At 43.0% G+C, this 27411-nt stretch overlaps 1 protein-coding gene across 1 annotated transcript; it reads right to left on the bottom strand.

Annotated features, from left to right (window-relative positions):
• On the bottom strand, positions 1 to 27411 carry FXN (frataxin). The gene is made up of 5 exons (XM_089691044.1): positions 27215 to 27411; positions 23078 to 23172; positions 21938 to 22058; positions 9824 to 9921; positions 1 to 368 (listed from the first exon to the last, which is right to left on the bottom strand). The coding sequence occupies exons 1-5, from the start codon at positions 27335 to 27337 to the stop codon at positions 227 to 229; spliced, it is 579 nt and encodes a 192-aa protein (XP_089547170.1). The 5' UTR covers positions 27338 to 27411; the 3' UTR covers positions 1 to 226.

Here is a 27411-nt window from a genome sequence, read left to right as displayed (position 1 = left end):
TCAAAAAGAATAATTCTTTATTTTTCTTTTTATAGCAAGACCAGTCATTTCATCCAGACAGAAATATAGGATGCCCTCCTCATTTTGCTAAAACAGAGAATACGTCAGTGGAGATACAAACTATATAGAAATAAACAGCATGTTGAGAATATTGAAGAATTTCACACAGAAAATGTATGTGGTAGTCATTCACAACAGAAACGTCACATAGACTGCTGACTTTGTGTCATCCTGCATATAATAAAGTCGATAGATCTAATTTGGTATTCAGCGCGAGGGAAAGTTCTTGCTCCAGTAATTGATGAAGGGACACTCCATCATGTGAATAAACCCACATTGTTCCTGTCCAGTCATACCGCTTTGGTCCGCTGGAAAATAAACAAAGAACCAAATGAGAACAGAGTTTCCAGAGTGCATAGAGCATCACAGAAACAGTCAGAGAATTATTGAGATACATATTTTTATCAACTTAATATAGTGATCACATACCAGCAGAAAAGCTGATCTGCTACTTTTGGTTCTTTCACCATATAATCTCTCCTCTACAGTTTGCTTTGTTCCAGGACTGACAGGTATAGGAATCACTGAAATTCACCGGTTAGTTAATATAGCACTTACACAGCCAGTGGCTGCCCAGCCTATCAATAAACCACACTATTTAGTGCCTGAGCAATGGGTTTATTTCCAAGCTCTAGGCACCAGTCTGTAATAGCTCCTGCATTCCTATTTCTCTGGCTTGAACCTCACCTTTTGTTTGACTGCACTTGTTCCCTCCCCACCTTGACTTCTAGCCTCTAACTGTTCCAGATATTGCCTGTCAGCTGTGTACTATTAGAAATATACAAAAAAGAGGGAATAGTCAAAACACTGACTGTCTTATCACTATATTAGTGTTGCCATCTAAACCGTAATCAAAGCAGAAAAAACAAAGTCGCATACTGAGGGTAAAGCCCCCTATATGAGACAAGTGGTTAATCCGACAGCAAACAAGACTTGCATCAGGAATTGTAGTATAAAAGATTATTTATTCATGGCAGAAAAATTGCAATACATAAAAAGTAGTGAGGAACAGTGCTCAATACCCCCAGTGTATACATAAAGACACAAACAATACTATAAAAACAATGTCAATCTAAGGACGTCCGGACGTCATATACAATGTATGTACAGTGGGGCAAAAAAGTATTTAGTCAGCCACCAATTGTGCAAGTTCTCCCACTTAAAAAGATGAGAGAGGCCTGTAATTGGCATCATAGGTAGACCTCAACTATGAGAGACAAAATGAGAAAAAAAATCCAGACAATCACATTGGCTGATTTGAAAAGAATTTATTTGCAAATTATTTGGGAAAATAAGTATTTGGTCAATATCAAAAGTTCATCTCAATACTTTGTTGGCAATGACAGAGGTCAAACGTTTCCTGTAAGTCTTCACAAGGTTGGCACACACTGTTGCTGGTATGTTGGCCCATTCCTCCATGCAGATCTCCTCTAGAGCAGTGATTGTTTTGGGGCTGCCGCTGGGCAACACAGACTTTCAACTCCCTCCAATGGTTTTCTATGGGGTTGAGATCTGGAGACTAGCTAGGCCACTCCAGGACCTTGAAATGCTTCTTACGAAGCCACTCCTTCGTTGCCCGGGCGGTATGTTTGGGATCATTGTCATGTTGCAAGACCCAGCCACGTTTCATCTTCAATGCCCATGATACATTCTTACCTGGGGATTGCATTACCATCTCTCAGCTGGGACCCGGAAGTGACATTGTAACATCACTTCTGGGTCAGCACAAGAAGGGGAGCGGACTTGTCCACTCTTCTCCTTTCCCCCTAGCCAACAGTGAGCTGGGCCCGCAAATGGGCAAGCGGAGCCTGAGAAACCTCAGGGGGAAGGGGGGGGGGGTCGCGGAGAGGCTGGCACTGTTTGAAGCAATTGGTTCGCAGCAGGGCTAAAAGAAAGAAAGAAACTATCTCCCCAGCGCCTGGAACTACATATCCCGGGTGTCGGGCAATAGGAAACCAACATCCCTTCAGTGCAATATTGAAAATATTAAAAAATGTAGGTCGTCATAAAGCCCCCTTTTTTTTTTTAAAAGCCCCAGATATTCCTAATATCACCTCCCCATATCACTGCCTAATAAAAAAAATCAACCCTTCATATTTTCCATCTTGGCAAAGTCATTTCATGGTTTAAAGGGACATACATCCATTGAACATCCCTAGTGATAAAACTGTCTCATTCACTAATAGTATAAAAATAAAGACCGGTTTTGGTTAAAATTAATATTTTTTTATCAGGACAAGTAGATTGTCATAAGGGACAAGTAGTTTGGGACCCCGATTTAGTCCCTGGACAAGCAGTTTTTTAAAACATTTCCACATCCCTGCTTATCTATTGCTGACTATGTGGACATGACTGTTTCAGCTCCCGTGATGAACTAGCACCAAAGGTGAGCTTGAAAACTCCACGTTTAGTCACTGGTCCTGTTCAATTGCTGGATGGACAGTGGGGCTGAGTTGTTGTGCCCCCTACTTCAATGTGGACTGGCTACGGACTTACAGACTGATCTGGTATAGCCATTGCTGTGTTACTGACTAGGCAATTTGTAATTTCAGAGTTGGCCGATTTATTTTCCATCGACCAAGCCAGTGCTATCCATGTGAGTATATATTGCCGGGTCAAATAGTGACTGCATACCAGGTTGAACTAGATTGGGATTACCGGCTATGCTATATATGGACTATATGTCAACCACTATTCCTCTAGCCACCTTTATCCCCTCCAGTTCCTATCTTTGGAATGCTGTTGGTGATTTTGGGACCGCTTGTGCCATCCCTTGTGGTATTCATCTCACAGGGGGAGTTCTCTCCCTACTTAGTATTAGATGGGGCACTTGTGTATGTATGTCCAGCAGTACCGCTTGCATTGAACTATTGTCAGTCATAAGTGTGAATTCACATGATGCGTGCTTTGCAGGGGATATATACATACACTGTATATGACGTCTGGACGCCCTTAGATTGACATTGTTTTTATAGTATTGTTTGTGTGTTTATGTATACACTGTGGATATTGAGCACTCTGCCTCACTACTTTTTATGTATTGCAATTTTTCTGCCATGAATAAATAAGAATCTTTTATACTACAATTCCTGATACAAGTCTTGTTTGCTGTTGGATTAACCACTTGTCTCATATAGGGGGCTTTACCCTCAACTGTGTACTATTGCCTGGTTCTATGCCTAGTCATTCTTCTCAGGTGTGTCTGTACCCCCACCAGTAAAGTCCATCATTCCTTGCTGGGTGCTCTGGTAAAGATCTAATGCAGGGGTACAAAAATTAAAATTCAGTCACTAAAAATTTCTTGCAGCAGAGGTCCAAATCACATGTTTGATTCTTAATGGCACCTTAAAGCATCAGCACGTTTTTGTGAGCGCTAAACTGGTTTGGTGCAGCGCAATTATAAAAAAGGGTCAGGGACTTATTTTTCTGTGTTTCTGCATGTAAGACAGCCCATTGAAATGAATAGGCTGCCTACATGCAGAACACAGGTAGCAGTGATGTAAACCTAGCCTTAGGTCCTTCACATCACAATCCTGTCATTACAACAGTGTTCTCAGTCCTCCCTTTACATCACAGCCCTCCTTCATATCACAGCCCCTCCTTTCACAGCAGCGTCCTTACCCACTTCACAGTACTCCCCACGTGAATATCACCTCCCTTTCACATTCCTGTTCTCTGCCCCCTTTATATCAGCTCCCTCCTCTTTCACATTACTGTCGTCAGTCCCCCTTCATATCACTTAATTCACATTCCTGTTCTCTCCCTCCTTTACATTCCTACCTCATCCCCTTCTTATATCACCTCCCTCCTCCTTCAGATTCCTGTCTTCAGCCGCCCCTTTAGATCACCCCCTTCACATTCCTGTCCTCACCCCCCTTTCACATTCCTGTCTTTAGCTTCCTTCACACTTAATATTACCCCTTCCTCTAGATTCTTGCCATGGCCTCCATTCACATCATCCTCAGCTTCCCCCACATGTGTCATAGCAGTGACATAGCTCTCTTCTATGTCCTACCTACACAGCACAGAAGACAGGAAGCACATCAGTCTAGAGCCAACATCGGAGGCAGGACAGTTCCAGATGGGTGGCGGGAAGCACATCAGTCTAGAGCCAACATCGGAGGCAGGACAGCTCCAGATGGAGGGCGGAAGCTGCCATGTTAACTTTTTAACTTAATCGACAGGTTATTGGTTGCTAGCAACCAATCACAAGCTGCCATCCTTCCTGCCATCCATCTGGAACTGTCCTGCCTCTGTCTGCTGGATGAGGATAACAGAGGTGACGGCGGCTGAGCAGAAGAACTGACTCCTAAATGGTGGAAATGCGGCCAGTCCGGATGGGACAGTGACTTGGTCCAGACCACAGTCCACAATTTAGTGATGTCTGATCTAGTGAGTGTGTTTGGACTCTGACCCTTTCAAAAGCTTACACTCTCTCATGTGCAGAAAAAACAGGGTAAACTATCCAGTTTTCCTATGACCAGAGCATTGATATGAATTTTAGAAGTTAATTTCTGATAACAGTTCCAGCCTGTTGATAATGTGGAAATTTCTCACATGCTCCAATGTGTGGGCGGGTTGGGCTGTAGTGCTTATACCAAAAGACACAATGATCTCTATTTTCACACACATTTATTACAGGTACTTATATAGCACCGTCAATTTACACAGTGCTTTACATATATATTGTATATCTACATCAGTCCCTAACCCTCAAGGGGCATACAATCTAAGGTCCCTAATTCACATTCATACATATACATACTAATTTAGACAGGAGCCAATTCACCTACCAACATGTCTTTGGAGTGTGTGAGGAAACTGGAGTACCCAGAGGAAACCCACACAGGCACAGGCAGAACATGCAAATAAATGCAAAGTTTTCCTGTTTGAATAAGGTGTACCTTTAAAGAAAACATGTCATGCAAGAAGCCTCTCACTATTAGCTAAAAATGCTAGTTGCCTAGCTGTCATATTAATCCCTTGGACTCAATACCTTAAGTCACTGACCTAGAATAAGTATCCAGACAAGGGCCCCTAGACCTTTCCCTTATATGCATTCTTGTGCTAGGTCAGTAGCACAGTATTGAAGCTGACCAACTTGCAATTTCAGAAAACCTGGAATGTTAGCCTCCAGATTTCTCCCATGACATATTTTCTTTAATAGGTGCTTTACTGAGGGAGTGAAGGGTTGTCTTCCACTAGATAAGCATAGTTAAATTTTACTATATTTAAGATTAAACACGTTTTTAATTTTGGAAGACTGGCGAGGGGTTAGGAGCTCTGTCACTATTTTTAAAGCTGCTGTTGTTTCCACTAGAGAGATTCACCCAAGACAGAGTATGAGGAAAAAATCCAAACAAAGAGGGAAGTTTCCATAGAGGACACTTGTTCTGGTGACAGCTGTATAAAAGATAATACACCTCACTTTGTGGAGATTTCCTCTCACTTCCTCTTGTGTCTCAAACTGGACACAAGCAAGATAAAACTGACAACAGGGTTTAACCATTCAATACTTGGTCCAAAATTAAATATTTGGCTTTAGATACATTTTAAAGTGGAAGTGCCCTGCATCTGAGCACCACAAACCAAAAATGCTATTTAATTCATTTTTAATATTCAAAGCAAGCTCCCCTATCCATCTATATCTCCATGTTTTATTTTGTTGAGAAATCACTTTACAAAACACTCTCTAGCTTTTCTGGCAGTGGCCATCTTGAGTAAGGGTAGATGATTCATGTGTCATTTACTTCCTGGAAGCCATCTGCCCTTAGCTCAGGCATAGGCTGAGCTAAGAACCCTCCCTTCCCACCTGAAGACTGCTGGGATGCATTACATCATTTGCCTAGGCATGAAAACCAGGAAGTAACTGAAGAAATGTAAAAAAAAAAGTTTAAAAACAAGTAAATATGATATACTTTCCTATTTGCTAATGCTAGCAGCATAAGGATTACAATTGTCAATGTTGACTGAGAGAGTGATGTTCCGCTTTAAGCATTTGTATGTTTATCTTGATGGCCTTGTTCCTCCAAACTACCAGTATTGTGTGATATAATTAATCATATACAGCATGTACATATTTTATTTTATTTTCTACAAGAATATTCTAAAAATGGGAAGGTAAAATAAAACAGACATGTATATTGTAGTAAAGACAAGGAAATATAATGGGTAGCTGTGGGTGACACCTCCCGTTTTCCCCTCATAAGTAATGTGTGATCATCAAATTTCATGTGAAAAAAAAGTTCTTTGAACTTTTCTAAATTTTGCGTGTGATTCTTGTGTTTCTACAGAATGAATACCGGGTGGAGTCCGAAGTACACTTCCTACTTTCCAAATGAAGTGAAATATGTTGCAAGAGGCTCATTTGACAACAATAATACACCAGGATAAGGATGCTTACTAACATGAATTGAGTGTGCTGTCCTTTACACAATCATTATATATGTACAATATATACACAGACAAACACACACACTTGAAAATAACCAGTCAGCTGGACATAAAATACAAGCAAAGTATGTTATTCAGCAACGCATGGCTTTAATGATCTAGCACATTGTAAATATACAAATATTACTGATACATAATACCTCCATTTTAAATCCCTTCCATAATACATAAACTACCTCTTTTTACATTATGGAGTTATTTAGTAAAACTGGAGAGTGCAAACTCTGGCACCACTCTGTACAGAAACTAATCAGCTTCCAGGTTTTGTTGCCAACGCTTAACTCAATAAACTGAAGTTAGAGGTTGGTTTGCTACGATGAACAGCTGCACCAGATTCTGAGTGCACCAGTTTTAATAAATCTACCGCATATCTTTCTTTCTCATTCATATTTAAATAAAGCTGAGATCAAAAAATTCTCAAAGTGGTAAATGTGAACTATTCATATGAGGTTCATATTTACCTGGAATATGCATTTAAAGTCTTTATTTTTTCTTAAGATATTAACCACTTCAAGTCCGGACACTTTCACCCCCTTCCTGTCCAGGCCAATTTTCAGCTTTCAGTGCTATCACACTTTGAATGAGAATTGCACGGTCATGCAACACTGTACCCATATGAATTTTTTAGCATTTTTTTGAGACAGATACAACTTTATTTTGATGGTATTTATTCACCACTGGTATTTATTTTTTTGCTATATAAATGAAAAAGTCCAAACATTTTGAAAAAAAAAAAAAAAAGTGTTTTTCCTAAACAAATAATCTTTCTTCATAAATCTTGGCCAATATGTTTTCAGCTATCTTTTTAGTACAAAAAACCCCCCAAAAAAAACAACAATCTAGGAGGGAGGGGAGAGTGGTACAGGAGGAGATAGCTGTGGGGGATGGAGTGGTAGGAAGAGTGGAGGAGGTCGGAAATTAGCAGGGGGTGGGGTAGGCTTCCCTGAAGAGGTGGGTTTTCTGGGTGCGCCTGAAGAAGAGGAGAGTAGGTGATAGTCTGATGGGTTGGGGCAGGGAATTCCAGAGGATGGGTGACACCCTGGAGAAATCCTGGAGGCGGGCATGGGAGGAGGAGACCAGGGAACTAGAGAGAAGGAGGTCTTGTGAGGAGCGGAGTGTGCGTGCTGGGCGGTACTTGGATATAAGGTCAGTGATGTAGTTTGGGGCAGTATGGTGGACAGCTTTGTACGTCAGCGTTAAGATTTTGAATTTGATCCGTAGTGCAATCGGAAGCCAGTGGAGGGATTGGCAGAGGGGGGTGGTGGAAACGGAGCAGTTGGTAAGGTGAATGAGTCTGGCTGCCGTATTCAGGATCAACTGAAGCGGGGATAGTCTGTGGTGAGGCAAGCCAGTGAGGAGGGAGTTGCAGTAATCGAGTCGTGATATGATGAGGGCGTGGATGAGCTGTTTAGTGGTTTCTGGGGTTAGGAACATGCAGATTTTGGTGATGTTGTGGAGGTGGAGTCTGCATGAGTTTGTTAATGATTGGACATGGGGCTGGAAGGATAGGTTGGAGTCCAAAATGACACCAAGTACTCTGGCCTGTGGGGCGGGCCTGATAGTGGCATTGTTGGACGTGATGGAGAAATCAATGGGGGGTGGTGTGTGGGCTGGGGGGAAGACTAGGAGCTTGGTTTTGGAGAGGTTCAGTTTAAGGAAGTGGAGCGACATCCAGTCTGATATGTAATTTAGTAGGTTTGTGATTCGGGCGGAGACTGAGGGGGTGAGGCGAGGGTTTGAGAGATAGATTTGTGTGTCATCGGCATAGAGGTGATAGTTGAAGCCGTGAAAGTGTATGAGTTCGCCAAGGGAGGAGGTGTAGATGGAGAAGAGGAGAAGGGGCCCGAGGACAGAGCCTTGAGGGACCCCAACAGAGAGGGGGAGTGAGGGGGAGGTGGCAGCATTATAGGTAACGCTGAAAGAGCGTTGTGGCAGGTAGGATGAGAGCCAGGAGACAGCGGAGTCTCGGAGGCCGAGGGAGTGTAGTTTTTTTTGAGGAGGGGGTGGTCGACTGTGTCGAAGGCTGTGGAGAGGTCAAGGAGTAGGAGCACTGAGTAGAGGTCATTAGCTTTGGCGGTTAGAAGGTCGTTGGAGAGTTTGAGTAAGGCGGTTTCAGTGGAATGTAGGGGACGGAAGCCGGACTGTAGGGGATCAAGGAAGTTGTTGTCGTTGAGGTGAGAGCTTAGACGAGTGTAGACTAAGTGCTCGAGGAGTTTGGATGTGAATGGGAGCAGGGAGATGGGTCTGAGGTTGTTCGGGTCATTGGGGTCCAGAGAGGGCTTTTTAAGTATGGGGGTGATGTGTGCATGCTTCAGAGGGGAGGGGAATGTGCCGGAAGAGAGGGAGAGATTAAAGATGTGGGTGAGGGAGCGTAGGATGGAGAGGGAGGGAGGTCGTAGGAGTTGTGAGGGGATGGGGTCGAGGGGGCAGGTGGTGAGGCGGGCATCAGAGAAGACCTTGGAGACCTCCTCAGTGGTAGTAAGGTCAAAGGTGTGGAGTGTTGAGGGGGCTTCAGTGTGAGGATTGTTGGGTGGGGTGGAGGTCAGAGCAGTGGTGGGGCCGTGGAGAGGGGTGATGAGGGGGTAGCTGTGTGAGAGGGGACGGAGTTAAAGGGAGTTTGAGCATCGAAGGAGTCTCTGCAGATTGTGTTGAGGGAGCTGCGGTGATGTCCTTGCGAATTGTGTCAATCTTGTTTATAATGTTTTGTTTTTTCAACATACTGTCACCCTAGCAGTACAGTGTCACCACACTGTACTACTTGTGCGGGGTGATGAACATTTTTTTTTTTACACTGATTGCTTTTACACCCATAAAGGCTGCAAAAGCAATAATTTCTCCTTCTCTCTGGCTGCATTCTTGCAGCCATTGAGAAATACTGTGAGAGCTGTGATTGGTCACAGCTTGTCACATGGTACAAGGCTGTGGTGAATAGCCTTGTACCATGTGACCTGTGTGATCATTCACAGATTTCACACGTAGTAAGCAATGATGTCAGAAGTGACATCTTGCTTACTACTATTCATGTGATCACTGATTGGCCAATCGGTGATCACATGATCAGGACCTCACACAGAGGTCCTGTAAAGCAATTGGTGTTCCGCTGTGTCCTCCGGACACAGCGGGCACCGGATCGTGGTGCCACCCACACTCCCAGGGAGCGCGCACAGACAGGGAAGTGGGAGGACATTTATAAACGGCCACCCACTCCTGCACTGCTCCTGTCTGGCTGTTTATATACATGGGCTGGACGGGTAGTGGTTAAAACACACTGCAGACTGTCATTAATACAGACAGCTGATCTTTAACATACCTTGAGGGAGATGATAGCCAGATCTGTCTGTTTGGTGTCTGTTTATTGATCACATAGGTTCCAACGTCACTGCCGACTTTTACTGTAAGAACACCATTCTAGTGATAAAATTACAAAAACAAAATATGGTTGTATACCTGAATAAACTGCCAAAATATAACACTGTAATAATATTTACTGTAAATTAAAAGATGACAATGCTGTTCTTGATTTTACTGACAACTCGAGGCTTAGAAACACAGGATAAAACCAGAGAAAACTTACTTCACATTATCCCACTTGTTTTTTTGTAGTATATACACAAGAAAAGACAGATCTTTTGGTGCCAGAGGTGTCTGACATTTAAGGAGCATCAAACATGCTCATCACACATGCTTCAAAAAAATGAATTAACCACTTGCCCTCCAGAGGATTTACCCCCCTTCTTGACCAGGCCATTTTTTGCGATACGGCACTGCGTCAATTTAACTGACAATTGCGCGGTCATGCAACGCTGTACCCAAATGAAATTATTTTTTTCCTACAAATAAAGCTTCTTTTGGAGGGATTTCATCACCTGTGCGTTTTTTTTTTGCGCTATAAAAAAAAAAAAAAAAAAAAAAAAGAACAAGTCTGAGAAAAAAAAACTATATTTTTGACTTTTTGCTATTAAACATGTCCAGTAAAAAAAATCCCAATACACATAAATTAATTGGTTTATGTGAAAGTTGTAGCATTTACAAATGGCGGTATAGATACTGGAATTTTTTTTTTTACTAGTAATGGTGGGCATTCTGACACTGGGGGGAACTGATTTGGTGTCACTGATATCCCCAGTGACACCAATACAGTGATCAATGATCAGTGCTAATAAAAAGCACTGACACTGTACTAATGGCACTGGGCAGGAAGGGGCAAACATGTGGGGCGCTCAAAGGGTTAACTGTGTGCTGTGTTAGTGCTTTCAGCTGTAAGCACACTGATTTGTATGGCTGTGCTATGCAAAGCCATACAAAGCAGTGTGCAGGAGCCGACAGGAGAGATAACTGTATTGTTATTGTAATGCTCAGTGATCACTGGGTGCCGGCGAGTAATCTTTGGCTGGGACCTGGTGGTTGACAGCCGAGGCCGCGAATAGTGGCGCGGGTAGGGCTTGCACGTGTCCCATACCCGGAAATGCAAAATCATGTATATATACGTGATTTTGCGCACCCCTGCTGCCCTGTAGCAGTATTTTTGCTCTAGGGCGGAGTGGAAGCGGTTAAACTAGACAGAATGAGTGTAGTGTACCTTGTCCTTCTGCCCCACTGCCACTCCCTCATCACACTTGCCTCCAATCCCCAGCTGTCTTTTTGACAGTCAGGAGTTGCTGTGTAAATACAAAGGCTATTACACCCTTACCACTGTTAAAACAAAACATTCCAGCACACTGCTTGTAAAAACTATTCAGGCATGAGGAACAGAGCTACAAAGTAACATTATTACTTTTGTATTTAATTAGTTTCATTCTGATTCTTTATTAGTTTCCACTGAGGATCAAAGGGATGAGCTTCCACCTGCACATGATGTCAGTTAAAGCAACCTGAGGTGTGAAAAAAAGAAGTCTTTTTTCATTTCAATTTTTCTTTTTAGCATTTTTTGTGTTGCAATAAAAAAAAAAAATGAAACAAAATCTACTATTTTGTCTATCAATTGCATAAAAATGTAAACATTGTTGCAAGACAATACCACCACAGGAATGCCTATTTCTTCCCAAAAAATGATATATGTATTATTTTGTTATCTCAAGTAATGACACAGTTATTGCCAAAACAACAAGACAGAATTGTAAAAATTGCTTGGGTCTATAGGGGGTGCACAAGCAGGAGAACTGTATTAGTTAATCTTTCCTATTATAATTGTAAGCAGATCATTGCTGAATTATGTTATACAGTATATACTACTCTATACTGGACCAACTGTGCTATACATTTACAGTATTGTCATACAATTCAGTAAGACACTAGGACGAGGCTTCCACCTTCACCCAGTCTTCCAGGTTCACAGGCTTCGGAAGTTTGAATAGCCGGGCCGCGATTACTCCAGCACCTGCATTGAGGAGTCATAGCCATGGCACAGAGCTTGGAATTGACAGCATAGGGAGACTACATACAATACTGGTGACTGGTCCATTGCCCTTGGCTTGCCTTTTTTTGGGCACAGCTTCAAGAGTTCAGTTCCTATTTATTTATTTTATTTATTTCAGGTACTTATATATCGCCGTCAATTTACGCAGCACTTTTACATATATATTGTACATTCACATCAGTCCCTAACCCTCAAGGGGTGTACAATCTAAGGTCCCTAACTTACATCCATACATACGCCAATTTAGACAGGATCCAATTAACCTACCAGCATGTCTTTGGAGTGTGGGAGGAAAAAGGAGTACCCGGAGGAAACCCACGCAGGCACAGGGAGAACATGCAAACTCCAGGCAGGTGGTGCCGTGGTTGGGATTTCAACCAACGACCCTAGTACTGCCAGGCAGAAGTGCTAACCATTTAGCCACTGTGCTGCCCCATTTAAAATTATTTCTCAGCAAGAACTTGGCCCTCAGGGCAGACTTTTAGGTCAATTTAGTAAAAATGTAAAATATTAATGGGAAAACTGACTTCCTATTCTTGCATTTTCTGCTCCAACAGAAAAATTGTACCAAGAACATTATTTTCTGTAGCATCCAAACCCCAAAAAGTGTAGAACACTAGATCAGAATATGCAGAAAAAGCTAATATGTCAAGTATAATGTACTCATTGACTTTATTCAGTATGACAGAGTTCCTTGTATCTGAAGCAAGACTGGAAAGGTAGCCCAGAAGTATACAACTTAAGAACACAATATCCTCTCTGTTGATGATCTAATATTTCCATAAAGTAATCTGAGGCTAGTAATAACCAGCTAAACACAACGCTTCTGTTCTATGACTCAAGGCTTATAATGCAATTGGCAAAACACACATCCTTACAGTAACACAGTTAAAGACCATCTGATGCTATAAACAAAACAAAGGAAGGTATTGATTTCAGTACCAAGCAAAACTAATAGCACACAATCATAATAATGATGTATTAGGGAGATAGTCAGATTGATCATTGCTAGCTTGTTGCAAGTCTCTGGGACCCCAGCTAACCCAGTACAAATCACTGTGCACTTAGTTGCCATGTTAGAAGTGAAAAAAAACAAAAACAGAAATGGCTGTAACTAGATTAATATGAAAATCACTAAAGCAAATAAACATCTGCTTGTGGGTTTCACAAACTTTAGATTGATTTGCCTGTGTTGCTCTTTTTTTTCTATAATGCAATAAGAGACAATAACTCCAGACAAAGTCCCCTACATTGGTAACACCAACCAGTAATAATGGTTACCCGAGGCATTATCATTTGCCCCAAATGAAAGCCCATTCTGTCCTGAAAAAAGAGAACGCATAATCCACTTGGATACACTAAGTATTTGTGATGATATGTACAGTTTTACTAACACATGTCCAAGTTTAAAAATTGGGCTTGGGCCTTAAAGTGGTTGTAAAGGCTCAAGGTTTTTTACCTTCATGTATTTCTATTAAACAAAAGCATAACAGGGCGCACTCTCTTGGTGCATTACCGCATACTCACAAACCAAAGAGGGATAAAAACAAACAGAGAAGAGTCCGTAATAACAGTCCAAAGTGACAGTAGACCCTTGGTGAGGTAGGCAACGCGTTTCAGGAGACGTACTCCCTTCTTCATAGCTCTGAAGAAGGGCGTATGTCTCCCGAAACGCATTACTTTGGACTGTTATTACGGACTCTTCTTCTCTGTTGTTATCCCCCTTTGGTTTGTGCGTATGCATGTATATGCTTTTAAATAAATTTATGTTTCACCACGGTAATGCACGAAGAGAGTGCGCCCTGTTTTGCTTTTGTTTACCAGTACCAAGATTTCCCGATCTTCTAAGGGTTGCACCTCAACGCATAGCAATTGCAGTTATCCTAGTCTGCATGAAGATTTGAGCACTGGTTTTGTTTATTTTCCTGTATTCAATGCATAAAGGTAAAAAACCTTCTGTGTACAGCAGTGCCCCCCCCCCAGCACCCTCAATACTTACCTGAGCCCCATCAAGATCCAGCGATGTGCATGACAACCTTGGCTACCCCGTGTCTCTGCCTCCTCATTGGCTGAGACAGCTCCTGCTGCTATCAATCACAGCCAGTCAGCCAATGAGGAGAGGGGCAGCACCAAGTGGGCAAGGGGCAGCACAAAGCTGCGGATTCATGTGTGAATAGACACACAGAGCAGTGGGTACCCCCATAGAAAGCTGCTTGCTGTGGGGCACCTGACGGGAAGGAGGAGACAGGAGAGCCTGCGGGGGATCCGAGAAGAGCACACAGCAGGTAAGTATAACAGGTTTATTTAACAGAAAAAAAACAAATAAACGAAACATAACCTTTAGAATCACTTTAAGGTTTGTTTTGACCCTAGTCATGAAGGGGTTAAATGGCAAAATGTACTTTCCAAATATATACTGAACATGTATCTTCTACTTATCTAGAATGTTATAACATTCAGAACTGTTCCCCCCATCCCTCTGCACTCCTGTAATATTGGATACTACTGAACAACTATGTTAGAATATCCATGAAGGAGTATTCCAAGGTCAGTTATCTTTATTGTTTCATTTGCTCACTGAACCAACAGTGGACTGAACTGAATGAAATACAACAGTATATCCAATTTAGTAATAATCAGCCTCATTGTTTTGTAGAATGGAAAAAATGACAAGTCAATGTCATAGAAAAGAGGTTACAAGGACAAATAACAGCATTTCCATTATAAGGGCATTTATCTTAATATAGCAGTAAACTATCTGTACAAATTAAACAATTCCAAAATATCTGTGCGAAAACATAAACACAAGTTACACAGAAATGTAAAAATAAAGAACATTTTGCAACTCTGCAACACTATGTAAGAGTGCCTCCACTTGGTGAATTCTGGAACTGCAGCTATATGAAATGTCTTACAATACACTGACACCTCAATGAGCTTATCGCTACACTACAAAGTATCCGGTCTCAAGCACAGGATTTACAAAAAAAACTGTCACTGAAAGACGAATATTGTAGAGCAAGCCAAGCTCACTGCTTTATATCCAGATTTATTTAAGTCATTGACATACAAATTCCTTCTGGTCACTTGCCCCTACAGAGATCATTTATCTAATGCGAATCAGCAAACATCTGATTTCTCTAAGGACATGAGTGTATTTTCTATGACTGTACTTGCAACACCAGGCAGCCACCAGTGACAGTCTAATAAAGATGGAATATATTTTCACTTAAAACACACAAAATTAAGAAGTTGACAGGGTCATATTTTATGTTGGTGCAATGCTGTCATAGAAACATAGAAAAGTGACGGCAGAAAAAGACCGAGTGGTCCATCGAGTTTGCCCGTTTGTTGTTGTTTTTTATTTGGGGGGGGGGGGGGGTGTATGTTTTTTTTCTTTTTTTTTTCTTTGTTAACTTTTTTGTCTGAGTAGAGATTTTTGCTTGTCCCAAGCATGTTTGAGGCTATTTATTTATTTGTCTCAGGTACTTATATTGTGCCGTTAATTTTACGCAGCGCTTTACATATATATTGTACATTCACATCAGTCCCTAACCCTCAAGGGGTGTACAATCTAAGGTCCCTTAACTCACATTCATACATACACATACTAGGGACAACTTCGACAGGAGCCAATTTACCTACCAGCATGTCTTTGGAGTCTGGGAGGAAACCGGAGTACCCGAAGGAAACCCACGCAGGCACAGGGAGAACATGCAAACTCCAGGAAGGTGGTGCCATGGCTGGGATTCAAACTAACAACCCTAGTACTGCCAGGCAGAAGTGCTAACCATTTAGCCACTGTGCTGCCCTATTTACTGTTGACTGGCTCACTACCTCTACTGGAAGTTTATTCCAAGCATCAACTACTCTTTCAGTAAAATAGTACTTTCTGAGATTAGTTTTGAACTTTCCTCCAGTTAGTTTAAAGTCATGTCCCCGTGTTCTTGATTTTGGTTTCATGTTCAAAATATTGCCCTCCTGAACCTTATTTACGCCCTTGATGTATTAAAAGGTTTAAATCATGTTTCCCCTTTCCCTTCTTTCCTCCAGATTCTACATCATAGAGCAATAAATGGGAGTTTATGAATTAATCTCATACTATAATCTGTCACAACTCTTGGTTTGCACAAGCCTTGCAGGACTAATAAATCCTCCTGTGATGGAAGAGTAGGCAGGACAGAACGCACGCGGAAGATGGTAAACACACAAAGCTTTATTGAACTATGGAAAGCACTTAATCAGGGTAGGAATATAGTGTCCAGGTACCCAAAAAAGGGGGTAAGACGGGGGAGGAGTCCAAACAGTTATAATCTGGCCCACGCGATTTGGGTAGCGATGGCCCGAGCACTCAGGGGGGCAGTCCAGGTAGCTACGATACTCCAGACATGCAATAGGCAGTCCGAGCAATTATTAGTCCCGGCACACAATAGGGGCAGTTCAGGCAGCAATAATCTGGGCACACAATAGGGGCAGTTCAGGGCACTCCACAACATGCGGCTTGTAGGGACACTCACGGCAGGTGGCTTCCAGGGACACTCACAGTAGGTGGCTTGCAGACACTCAGCAGCAGGAGGCTTCCAGGGACACTCACGATAGGCGGCTTGCAGACACTCAGCAGCAGGCGGCTTCCAGGGACACTCAGCAGCAGGCGGCTTCCAGGGACACTCACGATAGGCAGCTTGCAGACACTCAGCAGCAGGCAGCTTCCAGGAACACTCACGATAGGTGGCTTGCAGACACTCAGCAGCAGGCAGCTCCCCAGGGACACAGCGATCAGCAGACAGGGACCCTCACGGTGTTCAGTTTTCTAGGGATACAGCGGTCAGCAGGCAGGGGCAGCTTCCCAGGGACACAGCGATCAGCAGACAGGGACCCTCACGGTGCTTACCCTTCTAGGGACACAGCGGTCAGCAGGCAGGGGGCAGCTTCCCAGGGACACAGCGATCAGCAGACAGGGACCCTCACGGTGCTCACCCTTCTAGGGACACAGCGGTCAGCAGGCAGGGACCCTCACGGTGCTCACCCTTATAGGGACACAGTGGTCAGCAGGCAGAGGCAGCTTCCCAGGGACACAGCGATCAGCAGACAGGGACCCTCAGCGTGGTCTGAGCTGTGAGATCTGGCCTCAACTCAGACCCCACACAGCCGTTCTCTTCTCGAGCAGGGGACCAACAATGATCAGCTTTCCAGCAGGCCTACAGGGACTCAGCGGGAGTCCTGGCTGTGGGATCTGGCCTCAGCTCAGACCCCACACAGCACTTCTCCCGAGCGTGTCCCTGGAGTGTCCGAGTGTCCCACTGCTAATCTTTAATCTATTACTCTAGTAATATCAGTCAGTGGGGTAGACTGGAGTTTATACAATGTGCACTTTGCCCATAGCATCTTAGAAACAAACTCCGTTCACATCAACCCAGCCTGTATGCTGGACCTGACGCAAGGGGGGACTCTGATAAGTATATGGGAAATGCTGGGGACTTTGATGCAAGTGAGGACTCGAATGTGATGCTCATCCTGACTGCTGCACTCCATGTTTTGTTTTTTTACTTACTCCTAACCCCTGCACTCCATACATCATGCTGGACAAAGACCTGACTAAGGTGTTAATTTTCTGAACAGTATCCAACTCCAGACAGAATGGATTTTTTAGTTTTGGAAACAGTGGGAAAGGATTAGAACTTCTGAAGTTGTATTGCTGTCTGTGACATAATTGGGTAGTATGATTCAGTGACACCAGAACAGGATATGAGGGGAATGTGGGCCTCTGGGACACCAGTGGTCTGAAAAAAGTGTTTTTATTGCTGTCCATCTCCCCATTTGAGAGATGTCACTGTGTGCCAATTGACATGAATGGGGTGATGCATCCCAAGTGGGCAAAGACAATCCTTGCCCACAGTGATACGCCCCATGTGAACGGGTCCTGATAAACCAGCATTAATGCAGGTTAAATGCATTGGTGTGATACGATTAAGGCCCTATGCACACAGGGTGTTTGCCCAGCTCTCCTAAATGCCTTCCCCCTGGCAGCAGCTTTTTTACAGAAAAACTCTTGACGTGTGTAAATGTGTCTAGACACATTTAGGCTCATCAAGCACTAGAGCATTAATTCATTTCAATGGCCAGAATTAATTTATTCTGGCCATTGAAAATAATTAACAGTCAAGCACTTGACACGCCTAGCATTAACGCGTCTTTACATGCGTCAAGCATTTTTTTCTGCTAAAACGCTTTTTCTGCCTCTAAACACCTATGTCTGCTTGGACACATAGGATAACATGGAGAGGCATTTAGGATGCTTTCATACGAATTAGCTTTTTTCCGTTTTTGTGTTAAAAAAGTGGAAGAAAACCGCATGACCGTTAAATCCTATGGAACTCTACACGTTGAACAGTTGTGGGTCAGTTGCATTTTTCAAAGTCCTGCAAGCTGCATTTTGGTGCACATTTGATGCAGTAAAAATAATCAAGCAAAATAAAAACAAACCAATAAAATGCACCAATAGCGTACCTCCCCATTGGAATGAATGGTATGTTCACACCGTGCCTGCAGCTGAATCACACAGGAACGTGCTGTGCATCCGTGTGTGATTCAAACCACATGCAAAACACAGTACATATGTGATCTGCAGAGGGTGCCAATAAAAAGTTAACAACACCCCTACTTTTGGTGCACTGCGATTTTAGCCCATTCAAAATGAATGGGTTTGAAATCGCACCACACAGAACCATATATGAATCACAAAGGAGAGCACAGTGCAATCCTGTGCAATTCAGCTGTGGGCATGGTGTGAACCAGCCCATAAAACACAAAAAAATGTGTCTGTGGTCTGGTGCATTTTATGAGTCACATGTCCTTTGTCACAGAAATGAGGCAAAAACGCATATGTTGCCTTAAAAGGCAAAAAAAAATGCTAGCTGCCTCTAAAAGCAGCATTTGTAACACATTTGTGTGCACAAGGCCTCATTCTAAATGGTACCCCAACGCACCTGTGAAGAGACGGGTGCTGCAACACAATATGCTGCAACACAATATACATTAACACACTAAGCCCTGATTCACACCGAATGTGATTTCAAAGTGGTGCAATTTGGTCCCATTTAAAGACCGATTTCAAAGTAACGCTGATATAGACACCGGTGCAATTTCAGTGCCATTTACCTTACAGGCTATGAGAGTTAAATTAAGTGGTGAAAAAGTAATGCAGGAACTATTTTTCAAATTGCGCTAAATTGCACCTATTAAGACAGTGCCATAGAAATACATTAGGTGAGACTTCAGGTGCAAAATGTAAACCGCATGTCGCACCTGAAGTCACAGCAATGTGAACCAGGGCTAAGGCCCAGTTCACATTGAATTACAGGCATATTTTTGCCACTCCCTGAATGCCTAAAATACCATGGATAAATATAGATAGCAGAAAGAGCTGTTCACATTTGAAAAAAAAAAAAAAAAGCGCTTGTGTTGCTTTACATTGAAAAAAAAGAAACTGTGTGTTGAGTCTGGTAGGAGCTTGTCAAATCCTTTCATTCAAGTCTATGGGATTGCAACTGCAGCATTTGATAACTGAAGTGGAAAAAAAAATCACTTGGAGGGTGTCTGGGTTGTGTTTCTGATGCACGTTAAATGCACCAAAAACACGCATTAATGCAATAGGTGTGTTGGTTCGCTTTAGTGTCAGCGCTAGATTTATTTGCAAGTGTGAACTTAGCCTAAGGCTTCTTTCAAATGGGAAACACTGCTGATTCAAGATTTGCTGTGGATAGCTTTGTCAGCAGCGGCTGGCCCGCAGTTAGGCGATCAGGAGGCAATATGTCGCCTCCCACACACCCATGCCCTAGTGGTGTCTATTAGACGCAGTTGCAGTGCAGCCCCATGCATGTCTATGAAGGACGCTGGCAGACAGTATCACCTGTCAAATGCAAAATGCATAGTGTATACTTATTTCTATGCAGAGCACTTAGCAGAGGAATGAGGCAACAGACAGAAATGACACTATGAGCATGAATCACTTCTGACAAGTTTTCCTGACACCAAGAGAAAAATGGTGACAGGGGAGGGTCCCCCCCGCACACAGCTTGTGATTGACAGCCTCAGCTCTGTTCCTGTGAGCAGCTCTCCTCACTAATCTCCGTAGAGTTTAACTTCAGCCCCTGCTTTTCAGAGCTGAGAGATTCTATGTAAATTCTGCACTTTGAAAGGATGTAGGGGAAAGAGGGCTACAGAAAACAGGTACAACTTATATAGAAGGATTTGTTTAATCTCTGTGTATCACCTGAGGCCAATCACTTCACTGGGTATATGGAAGGGTTTACAACCACTTTAAAAATGTGCTTCAACCACCAGGTTTTGTCACACGAGGCCAGCCTGTGTGAGCTGAGAAAAATGATGCCCCATTGCACCAATGGTATCAGTATCCCCATTTGGAAGATTTCTCTTCACACGCATAGAACAGGAAGTGAGGAGAAATCACCTCTACAGATTTTCCAGTAGAAGGTGGAAGGGCTTATATTGCTGTTTCCTCATAAGGCAGATTTACACTCACTTCCTGTCCTAGTGACAACTTGTCTGACTTTACATTTTGACTGTAGTCAGGTTTTCACTGATGAGGTGCAAATAGCAATTGGCTGTGGACGAATTTTGCCAATCACTTATGATCAAAGATCTGGGTTTGTGGGGAGAGCTGACAGTAATTACCCCCAAAAAATTGTGTTTGAAAAACTGCTGTGCAAATACCATGTGACATAAAAAAAACTGCAATGATTGGCATTTTATTCTCTAGGATCTCTGAAAAAAAATATTATAATATAATATATAATGTTTGGGGGATCACAGTAACTTTTTTAGCAAAAAATACTGATTTTAACTTGTACACAAAAAGTGTCAGAAGAAGGCTTGGTCTTAAAGTGGCTAATGAAGTGGACACCAGAGCTTGATTTGGCAGGGTCAAGAGACTCTGATGTTATAAAAAACAAATATTATTAACCAGTCACATTTTGTACATTTAGGAATTCACCCAGCTCTCTTTTTCAAAACAATCTTCTGAGATAAAATAGACATTCGCCACTCTATTGCTTTTTATTTGAACAATATGGTGTAGTTGTAGTAAGTAGGTTAATTGGTTCGGCATCGGTTGGACATACATAGAAGCTGTGAGCTTGTTTCCACATTGTGCTGCTGTCTCAGCGCTAATCTGTAACACTGATCTGAATGGCTGTAGAACAGAACAGCCTGAAAACCCCCACTCAGTGGTTCCTGGGCTCTACTGCTCCATTCCCCAATCTCCTCTGTGCAGTGTGAACACATAAGCTATTTGCTTTGGGAATGTCCACTCTCAAAGCTGCCAAAACCCTGGTTAGAAAGCCAGGTACACATCAGATCAAGCAACAGTGTGTGCTGGATTGGTTAGAGTGGAGGGCAGAGGGATCTCATACACCCCTGTTGTCTCCACAAAGAGATATTGTCACCTGCCCAGTGCAATCAAATGTGAGGCATATTAGCCCTCGTCCGACAGCAATGAAAGTAGATGTAAAATAAATACATAAAAATATTCAAAATATAATAAAATGAATAGAAACATTTAACAACAACAAATGTAAAAGCACCCCATTTTATGCAAATGATTGCGCCACATGTGTGATTGTTGCACACGCCATAGCGAGAGCAACAATACTAGGTCCCTCATATACAGGTAACTCTAAACTGAAGAGCTGCAAAATATCGTGCAGCATACAAAACTACAATTACCATCTTTAATTCTACAAGGCTTCTGCTTTCAGAAAATATTAAAATGTTCCCGTGGTATGGGGGGGGGGGTTAAATACTTTTATAGCCAAATAATGTTGAAAAATTCAAAACAAAATTAAAAAAAATGCTTTGGTGAAGTGGTTAATGAGCATGTATCCTTTAACTATCAAAGAACAATACTTTCTTAGCATTATTGAGGATTTCTTCTTAGATGCTCTACATTTTGGATATCGTGAAAATGTTTAATGAACAGAAGAAACATACCCCAAAAGAGACATCATAATCAACAGGTGTAAAAGGTTGATCAGCCAGGTCCTCAAAGAACTCAGCAAGGGCATATAGTGTATCTGCTACCAATCTTTCATACGTTGTTTCATCTAATGCACTATGAAATAAAATGAAAAATATGCTCAGTTGCCAGACAAATAAATAGTAGTTTGACATGACATTCTGAAATAGGAAAAGCAATCATATTTACATTCTCCAGTCATTTCTTTACACTGATGCCATGCAGAGCTAAAGGGGAGCTCCACCCAAAAGGGGAGGCTTGTCTGCCGCCTTTCCACCTCTAGTGCCACATTTGGCACTTTTTAGGGGAGAGGGATGATTGGACACTTGAGTTTGACAGGTACCTTTTCCCACTTCAGGCTCAGTTCACTGAGGCGAACTGAGCCGGAACTTTACCCCCCTTGAGTTTTCTGGACTGCAGGACCATTCAGGAGGCGCAGCATGACACGCGCATGTGCAGTGGGCACCTGGCTGTGAAGCCGCAAGCTATCACATCCGGGTGCCCACACTGAGATGCTGGCGCCAGGGAGAGAAGGGACGGAGCAGGTGAGCACATCGCTGGATCCTGCTGACTTTTAGTAAACACAAAAGCGATTGGAACTCTGCTTTAAAGCGGTAGTAAACTGCCCCCCAAAAAATCACCCTGAAAATTAAGAACATAATGTGCTAGTATGCATTGCATACTATCACATTATGAAAGACTTACCTAAAAACGAAGCCCTCCAGTGGAGCACTGTCACGGCTCCCCGAAGCTTCCATCTTCACCCGGTTTTCCTTCCAGGTTTGCGAGCTGCGGCCATCTGACTGGCTGAGCAGCAATGTTGTCACTCCCATGCATGTGTGCAGGAGTTTCGGCCACGGCACAGCTCTCTTAATGGATGGCCATCCATTGAGAGCGCAGTGTGCATGTCCTGGTGACATCACCGGCACCTCTACGGTAAATATCTGCTAAGGAGTGCATGTTTAGGAGATATTTACAGTACCTACAGGTAAGCCTTATTAAAGACTTACCTGTAGGTAAAAGATAAAAAATTGGGTCTACTTCCATTTTAAGTAAAACAAATCTTGTAAAAAGAAAAAACATAAAAAACAAAAACAGCAGTATGAAAATATTACCTACTGCTTGACAAAGTTCCTGCTCGCCTGCTAGTGCATAATAGAATGTTTCTGCAGATATTCTTTATTAGTTGATTTGGCAATATACATCTATCCTAGAAATAAAAAAAAATACATATGGTAAATTATATATTCTTAATTGTCATCTTTTGCAAATGTAAAAAATGTATAAACTGTGCAATTCAGATTTCATGTGTCCACATAAACAAACTGTATCATTATAATAACTGAAAAACAGAAGTGCACACATTTTGAAATTGTTTGTATGGCATCAATAAATGGAAACGTCAAAACTTTGCATCTTGGAAGGAAGGAGAACTGCACAATGTATCTGAAAGTAATATGACTTTTCAAAGCATCCAATCAGATTCCAGCTGTCTTTTTTGCTGCAGCCTGAAAAGTTATTAAGTAATCCAACTGGGTGCTTTAGACAACACAGATACTTAAAGCGGACCTTTACCCCCTTCTTGAACTTCCTATAATTAATTCCTCCCCCTCCTCAATGCTGAAAAATACAGGCAGATACTTATCCATCATGCCATACCATCAGGGAGTCGAGTGAATGGTCCCAAATTTATTCTGCAGCAGGATAGCGACCCCAAACATACAACCAAGGTCATTAAGATAGTTATCTTCTGTGTTAAAAAGTCCAAGGAGTCCTGTAAGTAACGGTCTGGCCCCCACAGAGCCCTGATCTCAACATCATGGAGTCTGTCTGGGATTACATGAACAAACAGAAGGATTTGAGGCAGCCTCTACATACACAGACGATCTCTGGTTAGTTCTCCAAGATGTTTAGAACAACCTACCTGCCAAGTTCTTTCCAAAAGTGTCTGCAAGTGTACCTAGAAGAATTGATTCTGTTTTGAAGGCAAAGGGTGGTCACACCAAATATTGATTTGAGTTGGATTTCTCTTCTGTTCACCCCGGGGTTTTCCCATTACTCCTTTTCTATTACTTATTCAAAATATAATATAAACTAGATATACATCCTAAAGCAGGGCTCAACAAATGCCAGGGGCCAGGTTGTCATGGCGACTAGAAATTGCATCTTGGAGCTTGGGCTTTTGTCAGTCTGTTCACTGTTGTAGGGATGTGCAGTTTGTATTGCCCAATGTCAAGGAAATTAAGTTCTGGGCGTCGGGCATGTAGTTTTTTTCTACACTTGTTAGGCAAAAGCATACCCGTGCTTCCACACAGTTGGGTAATGTTCCCCCCCTACCGCGCACGCCCCCTATCGGCATAGCGGGTGCTGCAGAGTAGAGGGGAGGGAGGAGACTGGACTGGACCGGAGGCAACGTGTATGACATCACTTTCGGGTCCCTGTTAACAGTTTCCCTGGCCAACATGGCCAGGAAAGAATGTAATGCAGTGTGATATGATCACACTCCATTACATTCAGTGGATAGGGGAGACATGAAGGGTTTTTTAAACCCTGCGTGTCTCATTAAAGAGAACCCGTCACCAAAAAAAATAATTTTTCCCTAATTTGCACATTTCGCATCATCCCACTGAGTGAATGCGATTTATTGTATAATTGGATTGTATTGTTATGTGGTCTATTTTTTTTTGCACTGGGTTGCAGTACAGGGTAAATTATACCCCATAAAATATTTGATTTAAAAAAAAAAAAAAAAAAAAATGCCTTGAATGCATTTTGGGAAACAGTTAAATTTGTGCCCGGTCATACCGTGTGCGACTTGCCATGCGAGTTTCAAATCGCATGTCAAGTTGCACCCTATTGTCCACAATTAAAGCGGTCATATCGGGGTGATTCCGACTCGGTTGGAGCCGTACTAATTTCTAAAGTAGTGCATGCATCTGTGTCTTGCAAGCCGCAGCTATTTTGCAAGTCGCACCTCAAGTTGGAATGACATCACTGGAAGTCGCATGATTTCAAAGTCGGATTGGTGTGGGACTATGGGTTTAGTTCCGTTTTATGCTCCATTCAAACTTCAAAATCTTGTGATTGTCGATGCGACTTTGGATGAGTGTAACTTTGGCTTTGACCAAGGATGACTGTTTGTGCTCTACAAAGTCACACACAAGTCGCATGTATATCATTCAGGTGCAACTTTCATATGACTTTGGATTGTTTACATTGAAGTCTATGACCCTCAAATTGCATGAAAGTCGGACCAAAGTAGTACAGGAACTACTCTGAAATCGCACAGATATGAATGGTATTCATTGGGAAACATGGGATGCGACTCAGGACCCCAAAGTTGCATGACATGTCACACAAGTGTGAATGAGCTTTAAAAGCTAAATCTCATGGGTGACTAGTGCCGTTGTGAAAGGCAGTGGCAGAAATCTGATTTGTGCAGCTGTTTTTGCCAACTGTGAGCAACTAGCTGTGACCGCTGAGCACTGTACACTTCAATGACAGGTCAGTGGTGGCCGCGCAGTCTGCAATTACCTGTGGTTATCGCTGCTGGACACACTTTTACATTGCAATGGGAGATATGACTGTCCCTTTAGGATTTATATCTATTCTATACACTGCTCAAAAGAGTTAAAGGAACACTTTTTAGTCAGAGAATAGCATTAAGTCAATTAAACTCCTGGGATATTGATCTGGTCAGTTAAGTAGCAGAGGGGGTTCTTAATCAATTTCAGCTGCTTTGGTGTTAATGAAATTAACAACAGGTGCACTAGATGGACAACAATGAGACGACCCCCAAAACAGGAATGGTTTTACAGGTGGAGGCCACTGACATTTCTTTCAACTCCTCCAGGATGGCACATCAATACGTGCCATTGGCAGAAGGTTGGCTGTGTCTCCCAGCACAGTCTTCAGAGCATGGAGGAGATTCCAGGAGACAGGCAGTTACTCTAGGAGAGCTGGACAGCTGTAGAAGGTCCTTAACCCATCAGCAGGACCGGTATCTACTCCTTTGTGCAAGGAGGAACAGGATGAGCACTGCCTGAGCCCTACACAATGACCTCCAGCAGGCCACTGGTGTGAATGTCTCTGACCAAACAATCAGAAACAGACTTCATGAGGGTGGCCTGACGTCCTCTAGTAGGCCCTGTGCTCACTGCCCAGCACCATAGAGCTCGATTGGCATTTTCCATTGAACACCAGAATTGTCGGGTCCGCCACTGGCACCCTGTGCTTTTCACAGATGAGAGCAGATTCACCCTGAGCACATGTGACCGAAGTGAAAGGGTCTGGAGAAGCTGTGGAGAATGTTATGTTGCCTGTAACATCATTCCGCATGACCGTTTTGGTGGTGGGTCAGTGATGGTCTGTGGAGGCATATCCATGGAGGGACGCACAGACCTCTAAGGCTAGACAATGGCACCCTAACTGCCATTAGGTATCAGGATGAAATCCTTGGACCCATTTTCAGACCCTACACTGGTGCAGTGGGTCCTGGGTTCCTCCTGGTGAGCGACAATGCCTGGCCTCATGTGGTGAGAGTATGCAGGCAGTTCCTGGATGATGAAGGAATTGATACCATTGAATGGCCCCCACACTCGCCTGACCTAAATCCAAAAGAACACCTCTGGGATATTATGTTTCAATCCATCCGACACTGCCAGGTCGTACCTCAGACTGTCCAGGAGCTCAGTGATGCCCTGGTCCAGATCTGGGAGGAAATACCCCAGGACACCATCCGTCATCCCATTAGGAGTATGCCCTGATGTTGTCAGGCATGTATACAAGCACATGGGGGCCATACAAACTACTGAGTACCATTTTGAGTTGCTGCAATGAAATTTCAGTAAAATGGACTAGCCTGATGCATCATTTTTTCACTTTGATTTTCAGGGTGTCTTTGAATTCAGTCCTCTGTAGGTTGATCATTTTCATTTCCATCAAACGATGGGGCATCCTCACATTCCTAACACATTACCCAGTCCATATCAGTATAGATATCCAGCATGAGATTTTCCCCATCGAGATCTGATGTGTCTTCAAAGTGATCCTTTTTGGAGGAGTGTGATAGATTTTGAAGAAACAATATAAAAGGAGTCGTGGGGGTGAATAGAAACAGCAGTAGAGAGTACAGGAGGTCTATGTAGTGCAGTCAGGCTCTGCCCAGTCATGTGACCCTAATACGGTGGCACATCGTCAGCCTGTAAGCCCCCTGTAGATCATGGAGCAGGTATGGCATGTCATGTACTCACTGTGGATGTGGCTCTCACACACGCTGCTACACACAGCCTGGAATCACTGCTCACGGCTCTCAGCTGAGTTGCAGACAGCCTAACACCAGTGAGAGCTCTCAATGCCCTGCACACAGCCCACATTGTCTCCGGAGCACACCGTGTCACATGTCCTCACTGGTGTCCCTCTCTGATACATCGGGGATAGATTGCCCGAG

The sequence above is a fragment of the Staurois parvus genome, unplaced genomic scaffold, assembly GCF_062004578.1.
Source record: "Staurois parvus isolate SC_StPar_1 unplaced genomic scaffold, SC_StPar_1.0 ptg000549l, whole genome shotgun sequence".
NCBI classification, from domain to species: domain Eukaryota; kingdom Metazoa; phylum Chordata; class Amphibia; order Anura; family Ranidae; genus Staurois; species Staurois parvus.
Note: the sequence above shows the minus strand (reverse complement) of the source record. Positions and strands in the feature narration are given on the sequence as shown.

Coding starts and splice junctions, on each gene's coding strand:
- FXN (XM_089691044.1), bottom strand. CDS start 27,337: ATGTGGGCTGTGTGCAGGGCATTGAGAGCTCTCACTGGTGTTAGGCTG. Junction 22,059..23,077: donor GGAACTTTGTCAAGCAGTAG/GTAATATTTTCA, acceptor TTTATTTCATAG/TGCATTAGATGAAACAACGT. Junction 369..9,823: donor TGGCTATCATCTCCCTCAAG/GTATGTTAAAGA, acceptor TTTATTTTCCAG/CGGACCAAAGCGGTATGACT.